This window comes from Haliotis rubra, unplaced genomic scaffold (genome assembly GCF_003918875.1).
Source record: "Haliotis rubra isolate DU_JTF1 unplaced genomic scaffold, ASM391887v1 Scf125, whole genome shotgun sequence".
NCBI classification, from domain to species: domain Eukaryota; kingdom Metazoa; phylum Mollusca; class Gastropoda; order Lepetellida; family Haliotidae; genus Haliotis; species Haliotis rubra.
Window position 1 is genome coordinate 332,046 of NW_025765170.1, and position 21,899 is coordinate 353,944.

Genomic DNA, 21,899 nt, shown 5'->3' on the forward strand with positions numbered 1-21,899 from the left:
TGATAGATTGATACTGTGATAGATGGCTTGAACAGTGACTTACCAACCTTAGATACCTTGATAGATTGATACCATGATGGATGGCTTGAACAGTGACTTACCCACCTTAGTGTCTTGATAGATTGATACTGTGATAGATGGCTTGAACAGTGACTTACCAACCTTAGATACCTTGATAGATTGATACCATGCTAGATGGCTTGAATAGTGACTTACCAACCTTAGATACCTTGATAGATTGATACCGTGATAGATGGCTTGAACAGTGATTTACCAAACTTAGATACCTTGATAGATTGATACCATGATGGATGGCTTGAACAGTGACTTACCAACCTTAGATACCTTGATAGATTGATACTGTGATAGATGGCTTGAACAGTGACTTACCCACCTTAGATACCTTGATAGATTGATACCGTGATAGATGGCTTGAATAGTGACTTACCAACCTTAGATACCTTGATAGATTGATACTGTGATAGATGGCTTGAATAGTGACTTACCAACCTTAGATACCTTGATAGATTGATACCGTGATAGATGGCTTGAACAGTGACTTACCAACCTTAGATACCTTGATAGATTGATACCATGATAGATGGCATGATAGATGAACAACAGACTTACCAACCTTAGATACCTTGATAGATTGATACCGTGATGGATGGCTTGAACAGTGACTTACCAACCTTAGATACCTTGATAGATTGATACCGTGATAGATGGCTTGAACAGTGACTTACCAACCTTAGATACCTTGATAGATTGATAGTTCATTGATACCATGCTAGATGGCTTGAATAGTGACTTACCAACCTTAGATACCTTGATAGATTGATACCGTGATAGATGGCTTGAACAGTGACTTACCAACCTTAGACACATAGAGATTATTAACCTTGTGTGTTTCCGTATCATTAATATCATATATATGGAATAAAAATTGTATTATACGAGCCTTTGGCATATAATGTCATTCTTAAAATTACTCTTTAAAAAAAGAAGCAAATCGTACGTGAATTTATATGAAGATAATCGAGCATTCGCGTAAGAATACTTAGCGGTACACCAAGGTGAAGGTCGTTCATGACGGCGGCATATGGTTGTGACTATAGTCTGTTTGGCTCAAGAGCGGACCAATGAATTGCAATCCAACTCGAAAACTAATAAACATAACATACTCAATGAAACTCAATGCTAGATTATTAGAACACAAGTCATGCACACTGTTGCAGTACAGACATGATGTGTTGCAGGGGAACACTGTTACTGTCATCATCTCCAACCTGACCTTGGAGGAGGACTGCGCCATGATGTCCCGCGACAACATCAAGCAGCTGTTTGTGGAGTACAAGTTCCTAGGCCTGGATCCCCAGGAGACAGAGACACCCTTCTCACTGCCCAAACCGAAACCATACCAGCAGATTACTTACAACTTCACCAAAAGTCAGTACTCTCATGTACTCATGTGCCTGTCAGTTTTTATCAGACACAACTCGAGACTGATTAGTCAGTGACAATCCTGTTTGTTTTAAATGATATTTCATATTTGTCTAGCAACAAGATTTAGATCAAGTCTGAAATCTGTCCGTGCTGGTTCTTCAAGGCTTTTGTAGAGTTGCATTCCTTGCAGACCAGTCATTGATTTTTCTGGTGGGTCACAGGTCAAAAACTAGTATCCCTCCCCTAAATTTTGTTTTATATGTGTATGACTTTCTCTATGTCATGGGACATAGTTTTCATGACCCTCCCCGAAAAGACAAATGAAAAAGCACTTCATATTTTGTTACAAACTGTCAGAGACAGTTCCATTTCTGGTGACCAACCAAGCCCTCTAATAAATGACCAGTCCCAAGGTTGTAAGGAGGATGTGGTAATTGACCTGTCTGCTATTCAGAGCAGTGCTAAACCCAATTCACTGTCTAACAGCATGGTTCTGGTTAATATTGGTCTACAATACTCACTTTGGCTTGAGGCTGTTTCGAGTGGAAAAACTCAATGATGTGATAAATTGTATGTCACAAAACCCTGATGGCATTGGTATAGGCTCAGAATATCAACCACTGGTTTGTTTGGTCCAAACTTCATCATTACCAGGTTCGTCACGATATGGCTGAAATATTGCCAGTGTGACGTTAAATTTTAACTCACTCACTCACTCATTACCAGGCTACCTTATATGGCAGGAGTATTGCATTAATCTTCAAAGAAACAACTTGGAAAGGATTTCATGTACCTGTGCATCTAAGGTAATGTAACTGAGATGAAACCTCTGTTGACAGCTATACAAGTGGACATGGAGAAGAACTACGAGAGGAGGCAGTACCTGGCCAGTATGTTGCTGCCTGATGACCCAGATGGAGGAAGGTCAGTGTGTCTCTCTGCTCAGAGTCCTTGATCTTTTGAATGGCATTTACAAAGTGGATACAGTAGAACACGGATATAGCGAACACGGATATAACGTACAAACGGATATAGCGAACAAATTTAAAAGTCCCGTCAACAATCCTTTATGATATCATTAGAATTATACGCGAATAACGAACTCGTGAGTAGCGAATTAACGGCTATAGCGAACTGATTTACTACCCCCAAGCCCAATTAACGACGTGATTAGCGAACTCACTCAGTGTCAGCTCAGTGTCAGCTCATCCACTTAGCGGTATACATCAACCTTGTTGGCGGCGAATCAACATATTGTTGAGATTGTTAAACATGTTCTAGCTAATGTCTGTGAATGATCAATTCAGAATTTTAATGTTATGTCAATATACATGTACAAGAATAAAGATTTGTAGCCTCAGCATATACGTGTCTCTACATCTCTACAATCCAAGATGGCGGTCAAATGTGAATAACGAACACCGGATATAGCGAACTACATTTCTTGGTCCCTTGGAGTTCGTTATATCCGTGTTCTACTGTATGTTACTGAAGGTGGTTATATCACCTTCTTTCTTGTAGTGATAGTTCTGATTGAACCACCTTTGTGTTGCGATATACAATGTGTTTATGGTGGTGTAATGTTTCTGAAGGATGAATCCAGGAGACAGTTATGATTATGGTTTAGTCATGAGTGTTAGTGTAAAACAGTGGAGTAGAACTGGATGGTATCTCTTACTTGTAGCATATATACAACAGGTGAGGTGAGGTGAAATTGGGTTTAATGTTGTGCTTGAGAATATTTCGCTCATATGACGACGTGCATGCGTGTGTATGTGTATGTGGGGCTGCTTGTACTAGCCCAGACTGAAGCTGGTTTTATAGTGCTAGCCCACTGAGATACCATGCCGCAGTAAAGCATGAATACCCCACTCAGACACAATATACTGTCTCCGAGCCGACCAGTCCTTGTTGTACCCATTAATGCCGAGCGCCAGGCAGTGCTTGCACAAGAGGGAAATGGTGTAATGTCATTTTTATGATTTTGTTAAAATTTGAAAGAACATGTTTATTATAAAAGTACCAATACTGATAGGTTTTCAAGACATTGTGATCGCCCTGAATAACAGCAAGGTTACTGATGTGGCATTAAATAGCATTTACTCACTCTGGACAATTTGAACGACAACTGATCTGAAACCCTGTCTACTGGTGGCAGTGACAAAATATCCCGGAAAATATTAGAAAGAACTTTACAGGGGATTATGTTGAAAGACTTGAGGCCAGGTGTACATGGATGGCTGAAGCATAGTTTGAAACCTTGGTGTAGATCACTTTCTAGATAATGGTGTAGAATCTGCTCAAAAATATTGAAGTTGATCTTCAGTATTATCTAGTCATTGTATTTTACACAGAATGGAATATAGTTATTTTATGGTTATTATATTTATTCTTTCAAGCGATTTTTTAACATTACACCAATTGGTAACACTTTTGTCATGCTAAAATGTTGCAAATACTTTTGCACACCATTGCTTTTAGAAATTAATTGAAACCATGATTATTCTACGCTAAACATTAATTTCACTGTATGCCTACATTTTCTGTGAAACTGATGCATGTTTCTCTGAACTGAACTTCAGGCATGAGTGTCCAAATTTATCTTAGCATAGAGTGACATCCCTTTGTTGTAGATGGATTCAATGATCATCGATTCAAATACATTTTGTCGTCATTACTTTTTTCAGTTTGTCAGCACCATACCCATACTGGTTAATTTCATCAAAATGGTAAATGTCTGAGACAAGCATATCTTTGGGCTTTCCTCCTCTATCAAGCTCAGGTGCCGAAGACCTGGGTTCGATTCCCCACATGGGTACAATGTGTTAAGCCCGTTTCTGGTGTCCCCTGCCATGATATTGCTGGAATAGTGCTGAAGGCGGCGTAAAACCAAACTCACTCACTCAGGTGCCATGATATAACCCCAAAAAACTATTCAGAGGTACATTAAACCAAACACTCCCACTCACTTTTAAATTGAACTCTGTATTCAGGATCAGGTTCACTTTGGTCAGTGAACCACCGGAGGACGACCAGGATGCAGACTGTGAGGATGTGGGTGTGGTCTATGTCAGTGTCAAGGACATTCTACTCAAGAAGAAGGATGTCAAGGATACAGATATTGATAGTGAGTATCTCATCAGGAGTCAAATATCACATGGTCATTAAGGATCTCATCTACATGATAAGTATTGGGGGACACTGGTGGCCCGTTTGTCTCAGCAACTTGCTTTGCTGTGTTAGCATAGGGTTTGACATCCCACATTGTTCATGATTATGATGAATGGTTTGTCAGCACCATGCTGATTCTAATGGGTTTGACCCGCAATTGTAAATATCTGAGAAATATATCTCTTTGGACCTTCCTTTCCAATTATACCCATGAAGATCTGGGTTAGAATTGATTTTCAGTGAAACATGCTTTACATAAGAGGCAATTTTTAAGATCTCTGTCACATGTATACTTTAGCCTTTGGATCCTGTGGTCATCATTGTACTGGACTTTTCAGTTCTGGACGTGAATGACGAGACAAAGGTGATCGGCCAGATGAACCTGACAGTGGAATGTCTGGCAGCTCTGGAGGCCGTGGAGAGGGAGATGCAGGTGGAGGGCACATACTGAACTCAACCCAGCTGACCTAATGAATGAATGATACTGAAGCTTTGTTCTGAATCGTGAATGAATGCCTTGTCCTGACTGAATGATGTACCGTGCATGATTTGATGTCATTGACTTATGGATAGAACACCTGAGTGTCACTGAAAGAAGGGCTGAATACATCTAAGTGTTACTGGAATATTAACTGAATATATTTCAGTGTCATATTAACATTGCCTGGACATACCATAATCAATTGAAGTATCACTGGTCGAATAAAAGTGCTGTCAGATACTGCATTATTTTAACAAATATGTGATCTGTGTCCTGAATATTGAATGCGTGTACAGACCCGTGCAAAAAGTAATCGGACACTTGATGTCATTTCCATAGACTTACATGTTAATTCACTGTAGCATAAATAATTTTCATGAAGTGAGTTTGGGATGGATCTATGTAAAATATGACAGGCAAATTTGAAATCATCTCTGCTCTGTGCACATAATTTCACATTTTCACTATTTAACTAATGACATGACATCACATTTACCAACTTGCGTATGGTTCCAAATTCCACAATCCCATAGGCCGCCATGTTAATTCACGGCACTGTACATATGTTGATTAAATTGTTGCTATTCGATAAATAAGCAACGGAACATTAAACAGAAATTATGTGATTATAGGTAAGATGATTCCTCACAGATGTGCAAACTTTGACTTGGATCTTATGAAAATTAAAGTCATGAAAATTATTTATGCTACACTAAATTAACATGTAAGTCTATGGAAATTACATCAAGTGTCCGATTACCTTTTGCACGGGGTCTGTACATTTGCCATAAGACCAGGCCAGTCAGCTATTGTTTAGTGACAGTAAATTAGTGTGTGCCTTTCTCAGAATATATTGTACATAGTGTCTTATCCTGTTGTCTGTGATACGTAGCCGTACTTTGTGTAAAGATCTATTTATTATTGTCTGTGATACATAGTTACAGCTGTATGAAACTGATACCGTCCTCTGTAAAGTTGAGTTCCCTCCAATAGAAACGTTTTTTAGAATCATTTTTAACATTACTGCATTTTACATGTAGTCTTAATTTCTTAATCTATATGTTCAGTAGTGATGTCGTTAATGTGTAAAGCTAGTGTAGATATAACTTCAGAATCATACAGATGGATTATAACAAATAGTGCCCTTAGTTTTGTACAAATAAAGTCAATGTGCCTTTATATAATAAATGTCTTTAGATATTAACTGCGTATTGTTGTGCTTTCTAGACTCTGCGCAGTTGTCTCAGGTAACAAACTGTACCATGCAGAGTTGTGTCCCTTTGTCATGGGAGGATATTCTACCTTTAGATTTGATTATTAGATTCTAGCATTTCACGATCTTGGTTTACAAGTGCAATTTACAAAGAAGTATACATCTATGCCAAGATTCAATCACATTATTTCCACACCTAGTCAAATAGCCAAAAGAAATTTTAAATATTAACCTTGCATTTAAGTGTATTATTGTAGATTGTATACCGGTATGTTTATTTGTGTGAATTAATAAACAACTGAACGTCAAATAAGCTTCCCTGTGTTTTGAATACATAAATCTGAAGGACCATGGAAGCAAAATAAGCTATTTGGTAGGTGGCAGGTTAAGTGCTTGATGTACCAAATTATCTGAATTCTCAAGATGTAGTAAATAATCTGATTTCTGCATCTGGATAAATAATATACATGGGAAGATCTGATTTGAAGTTATACAGCTATATTGTTGAGGGTATTTTATACATTCTATCATTTCTTAGGTCCATGGAATCTACACCCACACAAGTGCACTACAGAAGGAACACTTCTGTTCTGTGGCACTTTTCAGAATTTGTGATTTGAGGCAGTAAACAAATGAAGCCAAATTGTATTTTAAAGCAAACAAACTCAAAAGTATGATCCTTGGGCAGTGAATGTTCTATGGAGTAACAACAAACAAACAGTGATCAATATTGAGAGGAAGGATATGTCAGGGTAGAGATTGCGATGTGGTAGAATCAGAGATTCTACCAGTAGAGATTGCGATCACAGCCTCTACTGGTAGAATCTCTGATCCTACTAAAGTACTGTCGCAAATGCTAGAAAAATGCTTTTTAACCTTAATACTTTGATTAAGGTGATAGATGAACTATGTTGTCAATATATCAACTCGCCTATAGTGTACCTAATTTTTATTTCAATCAATTTAACATTTCCATGCATTTAAAGGGCAGTTTACAGGAGAGAATGTGGTACCAAAACAACAACTCAAGATTTTTTCAGAGTTTAACATGAGAAATCTGAAATAGTCTTTAAATTTATGCTAATAATACAGGTGGTGCAAAAATATAAATTAACGTTTCTCTTAAACAAATAAAATGTTGAATGTTTGTGTTACTTGACTTAATTATCATTTCTTCATTGAAGAAAAATTAATGTAAATGTTAAGTCTTAATAAATTAGTTTCCCGTCATGCATGCACATGTTTATCACAGCATTCACTATGGCCAACGATTTGCAGTCGATTGTTGCAAAGGTTTATAAGTTTTTTTGTGCTTGAGAAAGACAGAGGTAAACCTTTCATTAGTTTAGAAAGGGTTTATTACAAAACCTGTAGATCTGTTGGTATGTCTTATCAACAAGTTTACAATATTGTAAACAAATCAGACAAGACAGGGACCGTCTCAAAAGCAAAACTGGGAAGCTATACCAGTGACTTAGTTAAATCTTTGGCCAATGTTCACAACTGGATTAAATTGACCGAATCACATCCATATTTTTGCAAAGAAATATACTATTGACATGCAAAACATTTATTAAAACGTTGCACATTTCTACAATCAATCGATAAAATAACACAAGTGATGGGATTCTTTCTTATGCACAATAATGCTAATGATTATTTCAAAACAAACACACACACACACACACTACCCCATATTTTTCTAAGTTTTTTATATTTTCATATGTAAAAACACATTTTAGGGCATGTCTCAAAATTTATTCCCTCGGTCTACATTAGGTAAATGTTTCTTAAAGTGATATTTGTTATTTAAGCAACTGTAATATCTCTGATTTTTACATAAAAGTCAAAAAGCATATTTCTAGCATTTCCGACAGTACTTTAGTAGAGATTGCGATCGGAGTCTCTACTGGTAGAATCTCCGATGGGGTGGGGATATAGTAGGTGAAGAATTGACCAAGTGTTGACCAGGTGGGGAAATGACTGGATTCCTGGGAGGGGTTTACGTCCCAAAAGTCATACATCCCAATTGTCAGACAAATCAATCAGGCGTGACTGTGATTACAACCTAGTCTTACCCACTGATATAATGAACACTCTTTGGAATACAGAACAGTAAATATATTGTGGATGTAGAACTTGGTGTAGAAACAGACCTCCTCTGTGCAATCTCTACTAGTCGGATCGGAGATTCCACCAGTAGAGACTCCGATCGCAATCTCTACTGGTAGAATTGGAGATTCTACCATATCGTAATCTCTACCCTGACATAGCTGAGTGTTTCCTTCTTGAATCATTGCCTTGACACGAAACCCACAATGACCTGGAGGGAATACAGGTGGGTCCATGTTGTTTGGTAGCAACAGGTACTGTGCTAATTACTTAGCATACAAGAATGACATTTAGCAAATTCGACTGGAAATCAAACTCAAAATTCACAACTCAGCCAGAAGTTGATCTTGGGGTGTGTTTTTATTATTACATGAATAAGAGAATAATTTTGGCACAAATATTTACCTGTTTTCAAAAATTTCTAGGTGTAATTACACTATGAGAGTTTCCTCCCGGCCTAAAGGCAACCCATGCATGTATAATAAGTACTCATCAACCGTCCATAATGACCAGCTCTCCCCTGGAACCAAGACTGATTTACTTCAGCATGTTCAGTGCAAAGAGTGAGAGTGCGCTTAGTTTTATGCCGCTTTTAACAATATTTCAGCAATATCATGGCGGGGGACACCAGAAATGGGCTTCACACATTGTATCCTTGTGGGCAATCAAACCTGGGTCTTCGGCTTGACGAGCGAACGCTTTAACCACTAGGCTACCCCACCACCCTCAGAGCAAAGAGGAATAGGAGAGCATACAGAATCAGTGGATAAAATGTTGACTAAGCATTTATCCATCATGGTCAAGTATAAATGTAAAACACCCTTTTGACAACACATGTTACATTTATTGACAAGACAGGTACATAGATAATAGATAGATTCATCAGGACACAGATAGATTCACATCATCACTCCACCGCCAGACCATTCCATTCTCTGGAAATAAATAAAAATATTCTTTTGAATTTCACATCATAACAAAAATCATAAACAGTCCAACATCTAACAACATTCAGGAAAGATGACTTATAGTTTACAAAATCTTAAAACTTAATTTAAAGGAGGAAAGTTCTCATCAAAACAATGAGACAAGATGCAACTTTCCCAATCAACTGTCATCCCTGGAATGATGTGTCTACTAAGTTGCATGTCTGGTAAGACTCAAAATAATGATATTAGCTATATCTTATTATCTTCAGAAAAAGCATTTTATAAAGTAATTGAAGTTTTGCATTAAAATAAGAATAAAAAATGCAAATAAGAATATAAACCTCCTGAGGCTGGACGAAAGCAAGCCAGTCTGATGCATGGGAAGGAAGCAGCCCCATCACTTGACACTTGTATATTGCCATGGCCAGACACAGGAGGTTGCCAAGCAGGTACACAAACTTCTGAAATGCTGCCTGGTCCCCCTCGATCATTTTAAATGCTGGAAGGTAAAAGTAACATCAGAACCAGGAGACTTCATGATGATAGGACATGTTGTGATGGTATGGTCATGATATAATATGTCTCAACATGTCTTGATGACACGACTCGTCTCAATGGTATGGCCATGATATGACATGTCTCGTTGGTTGCATCACGACGCGACATGTCTCGATGGTATGGCCATGATGTGACATGTCGTTGGTTGCATCACGATGGTATGTCTCGGCTATGATGTGACATGTCTCATTGGTTTGCATCACCCACACATCTCGACAGTATGGATGATATGACATGACATGTCTCGATGGTATGGCCATGATATGACATGTCTCGTTGGTTGCATCACTACACGACACGACATGTCTCGATACTATGGCCATGATATGACATGTCTCATTGGTTGTGTCATGACACGACACATCTCGACAGTATGGCCATGATATGACATGTCTTGTTGGTTGTGTCATGACACGACACTTCTCGATGGTATGGCCATGATATGACATGTCTCATTGGTTGTATCATCACACGACACGACACGACACGTCTCGACAGTATGGCCATGATATGACATGTCTCATTGGTTGTATCACAACACGACACAACACGTCTCATTAGTATGGCCATGATATGACATGTCTTGTTGGTTGTGTCACGACACGACGCGTCTTAATGGTATGGCTTTGATATCATATGTCTTGAAAGTATAGAAGTCACAATACTCAGATATCAATACATATTGTGATTGCTAATATCCACATGAAGGCCGACGTATCTTCTCGATGTGACCCAACTAACGATGTTACTGCTATCAAACAGTTTGTGTTCATATGACTGGTAAATTTAATCTTGCTATTATATGAACAGTCACACTAGTGACAATAACAAAATATAAAGAAGAAAATATTTCCATTCATTTCAATCAGAACCTTACATCATGTTCTGACAGAGCATGCTGATACATGGTACTCAATCCAGGTGATCAAGGTGAATTAGTTGTATTTCATGGCTAAGTAAAAGAGGTTCAACACGCATTGTAGGAAAACAAAAGGTCCCATTGTCTTACATGTTTCGGCATGACAGTAAGGTGACTGAACTTGTACACTTCCACACTCGGGGAAGACAGTCTATCCACCAGATCACAGAGGAGGTCTGTTTCTACACCAAGTTCCATAGTTCTACATCTACAATTTACTTACTGTTCTGTATTCCAAAGAGTGTCTGTATCGGCCGGAAGAACATCATTCCCACCATCATGATGGGGAAGATGGAGATGGAATTGCCAGCCATCCACATGATAAACATGTTCATTGGGACCTGTTTGATTGGACCAAGGGCAATGTCCCAAGACCTCTGAAAAAAATTAAGACTTGGAATGTAATGTTTATTTAAAGAACAATGCTTGTATTCAAATATATCCATACCATTGTTTTCAAAAATAAATATTTTGATGATTATTAACATCTGTGTCAATACACTGACTGGGATAAGCAGTTATCAAGGAAATGTGAGTATGTCATTTCAACATTTTCAACACAGATGAACGAATCAAAGGTAGTAATACCTTTACAATGAGCTTTGGGTCGGCATCCTTGGCCTTTTCACTGACACTGACTGTGTCAACATAACCAACAGGTGGTTGTAGTTCTGTGAACTGAACAAGTGCTCGATCACTTCGTGACCTGAAATATGAAGTACATATATTACACAACGCTTAATACATGTAAACATAACACAAGAAATGTACAACTGACGATCCGGATCTGAACCTTCAGACACAAGTAACAAGTAAATCTTCATTACATCGATCATTCTCCTCATGATTGTGATACTCATGGTGAACAGTGTGATTTTATTCCAGAATATTCAATTCAGTTGACCCACCAGCATAGTCCAACATATAACTAGACGACTTTGCACTACACCACATTAGATAACAACATAATAATAAATATATTTGTCCATATGGTACACGAAACTACATTCTACGACTCATTTTTCAGGATTTCTGTTGCCTCGGAAATCTACTCAAAATTGGATCAAACAAATCATAACTGCCATCAGGATTAGGACTTGCCAATTTGGCCTAGATATTTTATTATCTACTGCAAAAAAAGGGAATCAACCTAAGAAATTACCAGATCGGTTGTGAAAGACAACTCAGTATTACAACTTCGAATTCTACACATGTGAGCCTTTAATGGTAAAGAATAACTCACTTTCCACCACCTAAAAAGTCGATTGCCCACTTGTGCCTTTTCCGAGTAGCCATTTTGTTCTTACTGAAAATGAGACCTGATTGTGTAAAAAAAACACAATGTGGTGATATTTTATATGACACACGTTGACCGAAAAGAGCTAAAACTGTACTATAATAGTATTGTTTATAACATGAAAAATACGTAATGCCCTTTGAAAGTTGCACAATTAAGTATTATTTTCCCAGTTCATTTACTCATGCAATAAGTACTCCCCGTTGACACTCCGTCAGGGGGCGCTGTAATCAAGATGGACGAACACGTGCGTGTTGTTTACATGTTTTGGGAACAAAAATACCAATTTCTTGTTACTGAAGTTGTATTAGTTGATGTTACGAAAATGTTGTGCCAGATAATATAACGCTGAACTGACCTTGCGTATCGTGCAGTGATTTCTATCTGTACCTTTGAAACTCGCCACTTTTAGACCTACATCATGATATATTTCTGCCAGTCTCCTGTTATGACTTAACTTGAAATATGGTGATTTGCAACGCTAGAATTTTGTATTGGCAGTTAGCTGTTCCGCTAAAATGGCAAACTCACAATGAAAACAAACTCAATCACTGATTGTGAGGCCTTGAATTATGTGTGATTTTCATTTTGTCAAAGTCCCTGTGGTGGTAAACATTCTCTGTGATCCAAGCCATTTCTAGTCTATTCATCACTATTTTGGAAGTGAATGTTTATCTCCTTTAAGTCATTTTAGAGAATAAAATATATGAATGGCAGTAACTTTATTGACATGTGTCATTTTGTTACAGTTTTTAGTGGCATATATTCAATTAATCTCTAAATTTGGTATAGTTTAGTATAAATTTGGTATAGATTGTGAGACAACTCTTGTCAATATTGACTAGTGAAATATTATCATGATTATATACTCCAGACAATAAGCTTATTGTATTTGTGATCTAAATAGATAGTGGAACGAGATCTACCAGCTGCCATTGGACTGTTGAAGGACATCAAGGATAAGGCTGGGGATGCTGTACAACATGTCACCACATTACTCCAGAGGGTTAAAGACGGAGAGTTCGACACTTCAAAAGTGAGTACTTAAAACTGTGTATACAATAACATTAACATTTCTCCTATTTCTGCCAAGGTAACTGATTCCTGACATTGCCAGAAGCAGAGTTAAACCAAACTCACTCTCTCTACTTCTTCATTTATTCCAGCATTTTGTGTCTTTTCGTGACAAGGTCTTTGTGAAGACCTCATGATCTGATACCCATGAAGATCCAGCTGTCTTTGGCAACCCATGCTTGTCATAAGAGGCAACTAACAGGTTCGGGTCAGGCTCGCTGACTTGGTCGACACATGTCATAGTATCCCCATTGCACAGGTCAATGCTCATGCTGTTGATCACTGGATTGTGTGGGCCAGTCTTGATTATTTACAGACCACTGCCATAGAGCTGGAATATTGCTGAGTGTGGCATCAAACAACAAACCAACCAACTATGATTTAAAATTATCACCAGTTGATACCTTTAAAGTATGCATGAAAGGTGAAAGACATGTGACAGGTTTTTGTAAGATTGTCTATAACCAGGAAATCATGTGTATGAGTTAAATTTTCATAGTTTTGACATGGTAATAATGTAAACTGTGGTTTCAGGGGGTGAGTTTCCTGGAAGTGAAGTACCAGATGCTCCTGAGTTACCTCACAAACCTCACGTTCGTTCTGTTGAAGAAGACATCAGGACAGTCAATAGAAAGGGATGCCAGTATAGAAAGGCTTGTGGAAATCAGAACGGTGAGTCAACTTGATGTTTTTTTAAGTAGTAACTTCCGTCTGCTTGGTCTGGTGTGTTTGCCTGGATGAACAAAGGTCATGGTTCAAGTCACTGTCTGCATCATAGCAAAATACGTCATAATATGTTTTTTTGTTGTTGATCATGTTGATAGGACTAGGTGACTCAGAGTTAGTGTATTGTGTGTCGGAATGAAGTATACATGTTAAACTGTTGCATTGCATCTCAGCTATCACTATAAAACTGGCATTCGTCAGGTCATGTACAAACAGACACATGCACTGATAAGTGTTGACATTACATTTCACGTAGAACTTTGTATAAAGAATCTCACAGAGAATTAATTTTGAATATGCTGGATGTTTAAATTATATAATTGTATGTTGCATTTCTATCTGTTGATAGGTATTGGAGAAGATGAGACCCATAGATCAGAAGTTGAAGTATCAGGTGGATAAACTTATCAAAACAGCAACAACAGGAGCTTCAGGTGAGACAGATATCACGTCAGATACTGGGAAAAGAAAATGTTTAAATATTTAACTGAATTTTTACATTGTGAAACCAAATCAGCCTGACAAAACATTCAGAGAATATGCATCATATATGCATCTTGTTATTTGTTCTGTTTTGTTTTTCAGATGCCAGTGATCCCCTTAGATTTAAAGCCAACCCACAGAACCTCGTGAGCAAGGTGAGCATGCATCACAGCTACTGATATTATGTAGTAATCAGTGTTCAAATAATTTCCCATAGGCTGGGAACATGAGGAGTGAGTGTGGTTTTATCCCAATTAGGCAATATTCCCCCATGTCATGGCGGGAGGATACCAGAAATGAGCTTGATACACTGTACCCATGTGGGGAATTGAACCCAGGTTTTCGGCATTACAGGTTAACCACTAGGCCATTCATTAGGGCTCCTTGCCTCTAGGCAGGAGACCTATTGTAATCATTCGGATTATTATTATTATTATTCCGCCGATTTTTGTACCAAACATAACTCCTAAACCAATGCCCCGAATCGCTTACAAAAAATCACACAGATGCGCACCGAGGTGTAGATATTCCCCTTAAAAATCTCTAGGCTCTTGGCCCAATAGCAAAGGGGAGATAATTCAAAATTAATTCCAAAATTTCAACGTTTGACAGCAAATATCTCAAGAACTAATTGTTTCAACACTTCCAAATTTCTTGTACAGATGCACAATCGAATTCCCAACAATTATGCCTGGACGGGTCAAGTCGCTAAAACGTACCGTTTGGCAGTTATTTTTGTTTTCAGTTTTTGGCCATGTTGTTCAGCACTTTTCTGAGTAGTTTGCTCCCAAAATGTGCAAATTCTGCCAGTATGGTAGATGATGCCCTGGTGATTCCAGAACACTAATTGTTTTGAATGTAGACCCAAGAACAACTGAGATACAGCCTTTTAAAGAGGGAACTATTTCTTCTCCTGAACTACTTAAAAGGTACATGACTCCCGTGACCCCGGCTGTATCTGGAAGATCCGCTCGCCTGTCAAAACACGTGTTCTGGCCCCGTTTTGGACGGTGATATCTAGCCCTCAGATGCAATAGATAGAAAGTAAAGCCAAGGAGACCTCATCGTTGCCTGCAACTATATTTTGTCATTTGTATCTATATCAATATGTGCAACGCCTTTAGAATATATTGGCACTTCAATATCAGTAGTTCTCTATGCTCAAACATATGACAACATTTCTTAACAAGAGTATCTATCCATCACTGCACTGAAAGACAGTTGTCACAGCTGAATCCTTGGGGATAGTTGGGAAGAACAGACCCTATCCCTGAACTAAAGTTAGGCCATTCTTGATATTCATGTGCTGCAGTGATGCAGTTTGAATATTGCATGCTGTGGTATTTCTAGTATATATGTCCTTCATTCCTTGTTCTCAGCTTGACGAAGAAGCATCAGAAAGCGACTCAGCTAATGAGGAAAAGCCTACCAAATCAAAAGCTTACGTTGCACCCAAACTGGCACCTGTTCACTACAGTAAGTTCTTTTAAGATTGAATTATCATAAACTTTCAGCTGAATATTTTAAAATATTTATTCTACCAGTTTGTATGTCATGCTGAATTTACGAAACAAGTGTCAGAATTCATGCACTTCCTGAAAGAGAGGGAGTGAGTGAGTTTAATTTTACACTGCGCTCAGCAATATTCCAGCTATATGGTGGCGGTCTGTAAATAATCGAGTCTGGACCAGACAATCCAGTATTCAACAGCATGAGCATCGATCTACGCAACTGGGATACGATGACATGTGTCAACCAACTCAGCGAGTCTGACCACCCAATCCCGTTAGTTACCTCTTACAACAAGCATGGGATACTGAAGATCAATTCTAACCCAGATCTTCACGGGTCCTGAAATACTGCATCAATCAATCAATACAAGGTACTAGGGTCATCAGAATGCTGTCTCACAAAGCAGCATTGATGTGCTACAATGGCTCAGTGGAACCAGACTCTTATTCTCAGTATTCAAATCAATTTGAAACACATATACCGGTAATATCTTTCCTCTCCTTGCTGAATCAGCATTAAGATGTCTGGTTTGTTTCAGCTGGAGACGAGACAGCCATAGATCGACAACAGCGCCAGGCAGAGCGTGCCATGAAGAGAGCACTCAGTAGCAACATGCTACGGGACCTGAAGGACCAGTACTATGACGGTCCAGAGGAAGTGAAGGTACAGTATTCATGTTGAAATTGATAAAACATCAAGTACTGTTGTATCAAATCCAAGGTCCTGTTAACAAATTCGTCAGTCCTAACTCTTATGTTATCACTGGAAATTAACATGCACTATCATCCTAAAGAGAAACAAAATGAACGAGGCCTTTGATAAGCATTTGGAATAAGACTTTATTAATATTTCAATGTAAAACAACATTTTTTGTAGGAACATTTCATGGCTGTTTCTTACCCCTTAATCGGTTGATACCGGTATCTGTGACAAGTTTCAGTCTTAAGATTGTTAGTAGAAATGTGCTGATACTGATGATTAGAATTGTTATTAGATTTGTTCTGATTGATTGAACATATTTACTAAACACAAGGAATGAATCGAACATGCTTGCAGCATTCTGTTGTCTCTTTGTGTTTGTGAGTTTGAGGAGATGAATGGTGTAGGTTGCAATCATCATAACTGTTCCTGAAGGTAAAACATGTTATACAGTGCTCTTTGTTTGTTGTCTCTTCCAGGAGTCTACAGACCTGCACAGAATGTCAGAAAACAAGAAGGCAAAGGAAAGGCTTGAGTAAGTAGTGTGTGCTAAGTTTACTTTTAACTGAAATTCTGAAACAGGAAATCAACTTGGAATGAGAGGGAACAACATATGTTTTCGTATCCACAAGATTAGAGGAGGACATTTTATCCACTACTCTTCCTTACGATGTGTAAGATATTTTAATCATCATATATGATCAAAATATATATACCGGTACACAGGTATAGGAATGTAAGGACATTTGAAAAAATATTTCCTAATCAATCTTACTTCAGTACCGGTATATACAATCTCATTACAAGAGTTAACCATTATGGATTGGGTGGGAAGACTCGGAGACTTGGCTGACTGAATATCATTCCGACTTGTTCATGCTGGCAGTCTCTGCTTTCCTTGGGGTGATGAGGTAGACTAGTGGTGAAAGTGTTTCCTCTAAGACCCAGGTTCGATTCCCTTATATGTGAAGAACATTTCCAGAGTCCCCCCACTATACTGGAATATTCATAAATGCAGCATAAAACCATAAGCACTCACCATTGATTATTTACAGGCTATGTGATGTAGTTATTAAATTGCTGACTATGGCACAAACAACATTCACTCAAGACACTAACCATATATATGATCGAGTCAGTGTTCAAGCATTATTTCCATATCTTGTAATGATACTGTGTGTATTTTTTCAGATATGAGGAAGCTAATTTCTTGAGGTTACCAATGACGAAGAAGGAGAAGGTATGTTTCTACATGATACATATCTTAGTACACATGACATTTTCCTGTAGTCTTTCAGATTCTGCACCCATAATATCATGTGAAGTACAGGCATGTCCCATTCCATGGTGATAAATACCCTGAATGCTTTTCAGGCATCCAATCAAAATTCACTTGTGAAATTCTGTTAGAACTTCCTGCTACAGATGGAATTTTAAAGGCATACGTAAAATAATTGAAATATAAGGTGATGTGAAATAGTCACTGACTTCAGCTTTTTGGAAAAAGTAAAGCCAAATTGACATGTGGTTTACATAGACGATATCTGTATAACTGGCTGTGAAGACGTGGGTTAGAATTGGTCTTCAGCAATCCATGCTTGTCGTAAGAGGCAACTAATGGGATTAGGTGGTCAGGCTCTCTGACTTGGTTGACATAGGCCATCGTATCCCAATTGCGTAGATCGATGCTCATGCCATTGTTCACTTGATTGTCTGGACTTGATTAGTTACAGCCCTCCACCATATAGCTGGAATATTGCTGAGTGCGGTGGTAATAACAAACAAACTTTGTAACTTGTTGTATTTTTTCCAGGCTGCCATGAAGAGTGTACAGACAATGTCGACACTGAATATGGTCACAGACTTCGATGACATTAGAGCCCTGGCTGGGGGTGAGAGAAGAAAGTCAGACCAGGTAAGGAGTATCAGCCTCAAAGCAGTACATAGCAGCATGTACTATATTTTGGATAACATTACATGATCAGGGCTCCAGATAAGTTTTCATGACCAGGAGTACGTACTCCTTCTTTTTTAAATATAGGAGTACTGGAAAAGAATAAGTGTACATTTAGAGTACTGAATGGAATTTAATGGCGTATCAGTAATCCTGTGTTTCATTTCATATATGCACCACAACATTGCTAGTCTTGTGTAAACAGGTCAATAAACAATAAAACAATACCTTTTCAGATAAATACGTCTGTAAATGATTCTAAGACTGTACACCATTGCTGTGGTGCGTATCTGCTACGTTTTCTAAATTATTTCCTACCGTATCGTGCATATTTTATATACGTGCATACGCTGATACGGCCCTTATCTGGAGCCCTGCATGATTGTACTTAACTGCCTGTGATGGAATTCTTCATTGTAGCATACAGTATAAATTATTATTAACTTTGGTGATAAACAATAAGCAAATTAGAACACAAGAATGCCTTCAAAGCTGTAAAAGGTACAATGCAGTGGAGTGTATATGCTAACATAATATGGACTTAATGGTCACATGTTCACTTAATGGTCACATATACAAATGGGTGTTAAACAAAACACTCCAAATATCATGATCTATCGAGAATGTGGCAGGTTTCCTTTATATATATACTCTTATCCTAAAGTAACTCGGCATTGGATAAAGTTATTACACATGCCAATCTATCGCTTACCAAAGAAATGTTATAACATGATACTTTTATATGATAAAAATGGACACGAAAACTGGGTTACTGATATAAAACAATTATTATTTTCTAATGGATTTGGAGATATTCATCCTCGATAATCTCCAGAGAATACTTTCCAATAAATCTCCACTATTTATCAGAACGTATACCCTGGATATTATTGAGGATGGGAGATAATTGGCATAACCAGGAAATTGGAATACATCCAGAATTTATGAAATCATTTACTCAAAGACTAAAAGATATGTATTTTCAAAACTGGCAAGAAAAATTATCTATTTCAAGCACATGTGACACTACCGAATTCTATCTATCATGTTTAAATGTTAAAAAGTATAGAGTAAGTTTAGCACGATTCTGATGCTCATCTCATGAACTTCTAATCGAGAAAGGTAGATATGTAAATACGAACAGAGAACACAGAACATGTCAATTATGTAATTCAAATGCAATTGAAGATGAGTATCAATTTCTTCTTTTATGCCCTAACTACAATAATCTTTGAAGCAAGTATATAAGAGAAAAATATTATGTCCATCCAAATAGGCTTATGTTTTCATTACTGCTAAACAATTCGAATACTAAAGAAATCGAAAACCTGTCCATGTATATTTTCCACGTATTTGTACATAGAAAGCATATTGTTCCTTGAACGTCCGTAAAGCAAATGTATATAATGTACTATAGGCCTGAGGCCTTTTGAGTACCAGAATAAAGAAAGATCAGATGAACATATACAAATATTGCCTTATATCATCTTTTTACTGCTTAGGAAATAGGTTACAGTAGTTGGAGCTTTGCTATAAACAGTATACAACACAAGTGTCTCTCATCTGCTGTGCTTGAACTTTTTAAGTACATGTTGAACGTCTTGAGCATGCACTAGTTGCCTGGATATGTGCGCTATATAAATATCCTATAATAAATAATAATAAATGTTGAAAATGTGGTCAGTAGATCATGTGCGAAAATAACTTTAAATTCTTATTCTACTTTGAAAAACAAAGGGAAGATCTTTAATAATGTTTATCTGAGAAAGATAGAACTTGAACCAGTCTGTCTATATCATCATCATCATCATCGTTATTACATGTATTCATTTTTCTCCTACAGGGTGGGAAGAAAAGGAAAGGCTCAATGGTAAGTACCACTGCAAACACAAGGGTATGAATTAGGGGTGAAATGGTATACCGCGGTATTAGAACCGCAGTATTTTGCCTTCGGGTCGGTATACCGTAATGCAATCCATAAAATCGGTATTTTCGTACCGTCATTTTAATAACCTTTTTAAACCTTTTCTAAAATGTCTAGAAACCAAATCATTTGTCAAAATCTATGCGTTTCTTTTCTGCATTATGATCATATCTCATATACCGAACCGAAACAGACTGAACCGAAGGCCTTGTACCGCAATACGTACGGTACTGTAGTATGAGCGTACCGTTTCACCCCTTGTATGAATGAAATGAGTTCATACACTGTGACAACTAAAACTATGTTTTGGATATGTGAAAACTAAAAACTTGGATCAGTTATTAAATGAAAATGAAATATCATACATAGACAAGCAGTACTTTAATAATACTTGTTTTGTTTTGTTTCAGGGTAAAAAAGGAAAGAAGAAAGGTAAACACAGCAATGCTTTCAGTTTTATAGTTTACCTGTAACGACGTTTTTGTAGGGCATTGTTGGTTAAAAAACACACAGTGAGATATTTTAGAAGAGCAAGAAAGCAGTTACCTAACAGCTTTATGCCTCAGATGCTGGCATAGGATGGCTAGTCAGCCTAATGTTGGGGGAGAAATGTTAATTTTGCCTGAGTGAGTGAGTGAGTGAATGAGCATAGTTCTGTGACACCTTTAGCAATATTCTGACAATAGCATGGTAGGGAACAACATGCGCTTCACGCATTGTACTTATGTGGGAATCTTATCCTGGTCTTCATCATGATGAATGAACCAAATGACTACCCCACCACACTTTTCCCATCCTGAGGCCTTCGATAAGGGTATGGAACTGAAAGACAAAGGCTCTTTATTGGAACTAATATGAGATTCAAACCCTCTTCCAGCAAGGCAGGGGTGGTGGGGTAGCCTAGTGGTTAAAGTGTTCGCTTGTCATGCCGAAGACCCGGGTTCAATTCCCCACATGGGTACAATGTGTGAAGCCCATTTCTGGTGTCCCCCGCCGTGATATTGCTGGAATATTGCTAAAAGCAGCATAAATCCATACTCACTCCAGAAAGGCCTTGCTCCACAACTCTGTACATTAATTGCCACCATAGACCATCTGTGGCCACAATTTTCTTTGGGGAAGTATGACTATGTATTTGTGTGAACATGATCATCAGGTGTATAATGTTTAACCATTTGTGATTGAAAAGGTGTCACTGTAAAATGGTCTTCGGTTTGTTCCAGGCTCCAAGAAGAGGAAGCGACACCAGTGAACCTTAGAGATTGTGATATGTATATAAAACACCTAAAGATAATGTCACTTTGTTGTCATCCTTCATACTTCCAAACTGGATTTTGCATATTTAGCATAGATTATACACAAAAAATGTACATAGTATGCCTAAAAAGGTGGAGTCATTAG

The 21,899-nt window shown here is 37.8% G+C and overlaps 3 protein-coding genes across 6 annotated transcripts in view; 2 read left to right on the forward strand and 1 right to left on the reverse strand.

The window, feature by feature from the left end:
• Window positions 1-6,302, forward strand: part of LOC124266344 (protein fantom-like) — a 63,536-nt gene extending 57,234 nt beyond the window's left edge. For all 4 annotated transcript variants that reach the window (XM_046701147.1, XM_046701149.1, XM_046701148.1 and 1 more), the window contains 4 exons: window positions 1,260-1,449; window positions 2,286-2,370; window positions 4,440-4,573; window positions 4,956-6,302. In XM_046701147.1, the coding sequence (XP_046557103.1) occupies window positions 1,260-1,449; window positions 2,286-2,370; window positions 4,440-4,573; window positions 4,956-5,068 (522 nt within the window). In that variant the 3' untranslated portion in view covers window positions 5,069-6,302. The remainder of the gene's footprint in view (window positions 1-1,259; window positions 1,450-2,285; window positions 2,371-4,439; window positions 4,574-4,955) is intronic.
• A 2,943-nt stretch (window positions 6,303-9,245) lies between these two features.
• On the reverse strand, window positions 9,246-12,275 carry LOC124266347 (ER membrane protein complex subunit 4-like). The gene is made up of 5 exons (XM_046701152.1): window positions 12,073-12,275; window positions 11,418-11,535; window positions 11,053-11,206; window positions 9,694-9,851; window positions 9,246-9,358 (listed from the first exon to the last, which is right to left on the reverse strand). Exons 1-5 carry the CDS (start codon window positions 12,123-12,125, stop codon window positions 9,323-9,325), a joined length of 519 nt encoding a protein of 172 aa, XP_046557108.1. The 5' UTR covers window positions 12,126-12,275; the 3' UTR covers window positions 9,246-9,322.
• Window positions 12,276-12,340: 65 nt separating this feature from the next.
• Window positions 12,341-21,792, forward strand: LOC124266345 (neuroguidin-like). Its single transcript, XM_046701151.1, has 13 exons — window positions 12,341-12,373; window positions 13,034-13,162; window positions 13,735-13,872; window positions 14,276-14,360; window positions 14,512-14,564; window positions 15,789-15,885; window positions 16,460-16,584; window positions 17,100-17,155; window positions 17,812-17,860; window positions 18,434-18,535; window positions 20,418-20,444; window positions 20,909-20,930; window positions 21,722-21,792. The coding sequence occupies exons 1-13, from the start codon at window positions 12,362-12,364 to the stop codon at window positions 21,748-21,750; spliced, it is 924 nt and encodes a 307-aa protein (XP_046557107.1). The 5' UTR covers window positions 12,341-12,361; the 3' UTR covers window positions 21,751-21,792.
• The last annotated feature ends 107 nt before the right edge of the window (window positions 21,793-21,899 follow it).

Excerpts from the sequence above, each read along its gene's own strand:
- LOC124266347 (XM_046701152.1), bottom strand. The coding sequence starts at position 12,125 with ATGGCTACTCGGAAAAGGCACAAGTGGGCAATCGACTTTTTAGGTGGT. Across the intron at positions 11,207-11,417 it reads ACCCAAAGCTCATTGTAAAG|AGGTCTTGGGACATTGCCCT; the intron begins GTATTACTACCT and ends AATTTTTTTCAG. Across the intron at positions 9,359-9,693 it reads CTTTCGTCCAGCCTCAGGAG|AGAATGGAATGGTCTGGCGG; the intron begins GTTTATATTCTT and ends ATTTATTTCCAG.
- LOC124266345 (XM_046701151.1), top strand. Across the intron at positions 13,873-14,275 it reads GGCTTGTGGAAATCAGAACG|GTATTGGAGAAGATGAGACC; the intron begins GTGAGTCAACTT and ends ATCTGTTGATAG. Across the intron at positions 18,536-20,417 it reads AGAGAAGAAAGTCAGACCAG|GGTGGGAAGAAAAGGAAAGG; the intron begins GTAAGGAGTATC and ends TTTCTCCTACAG.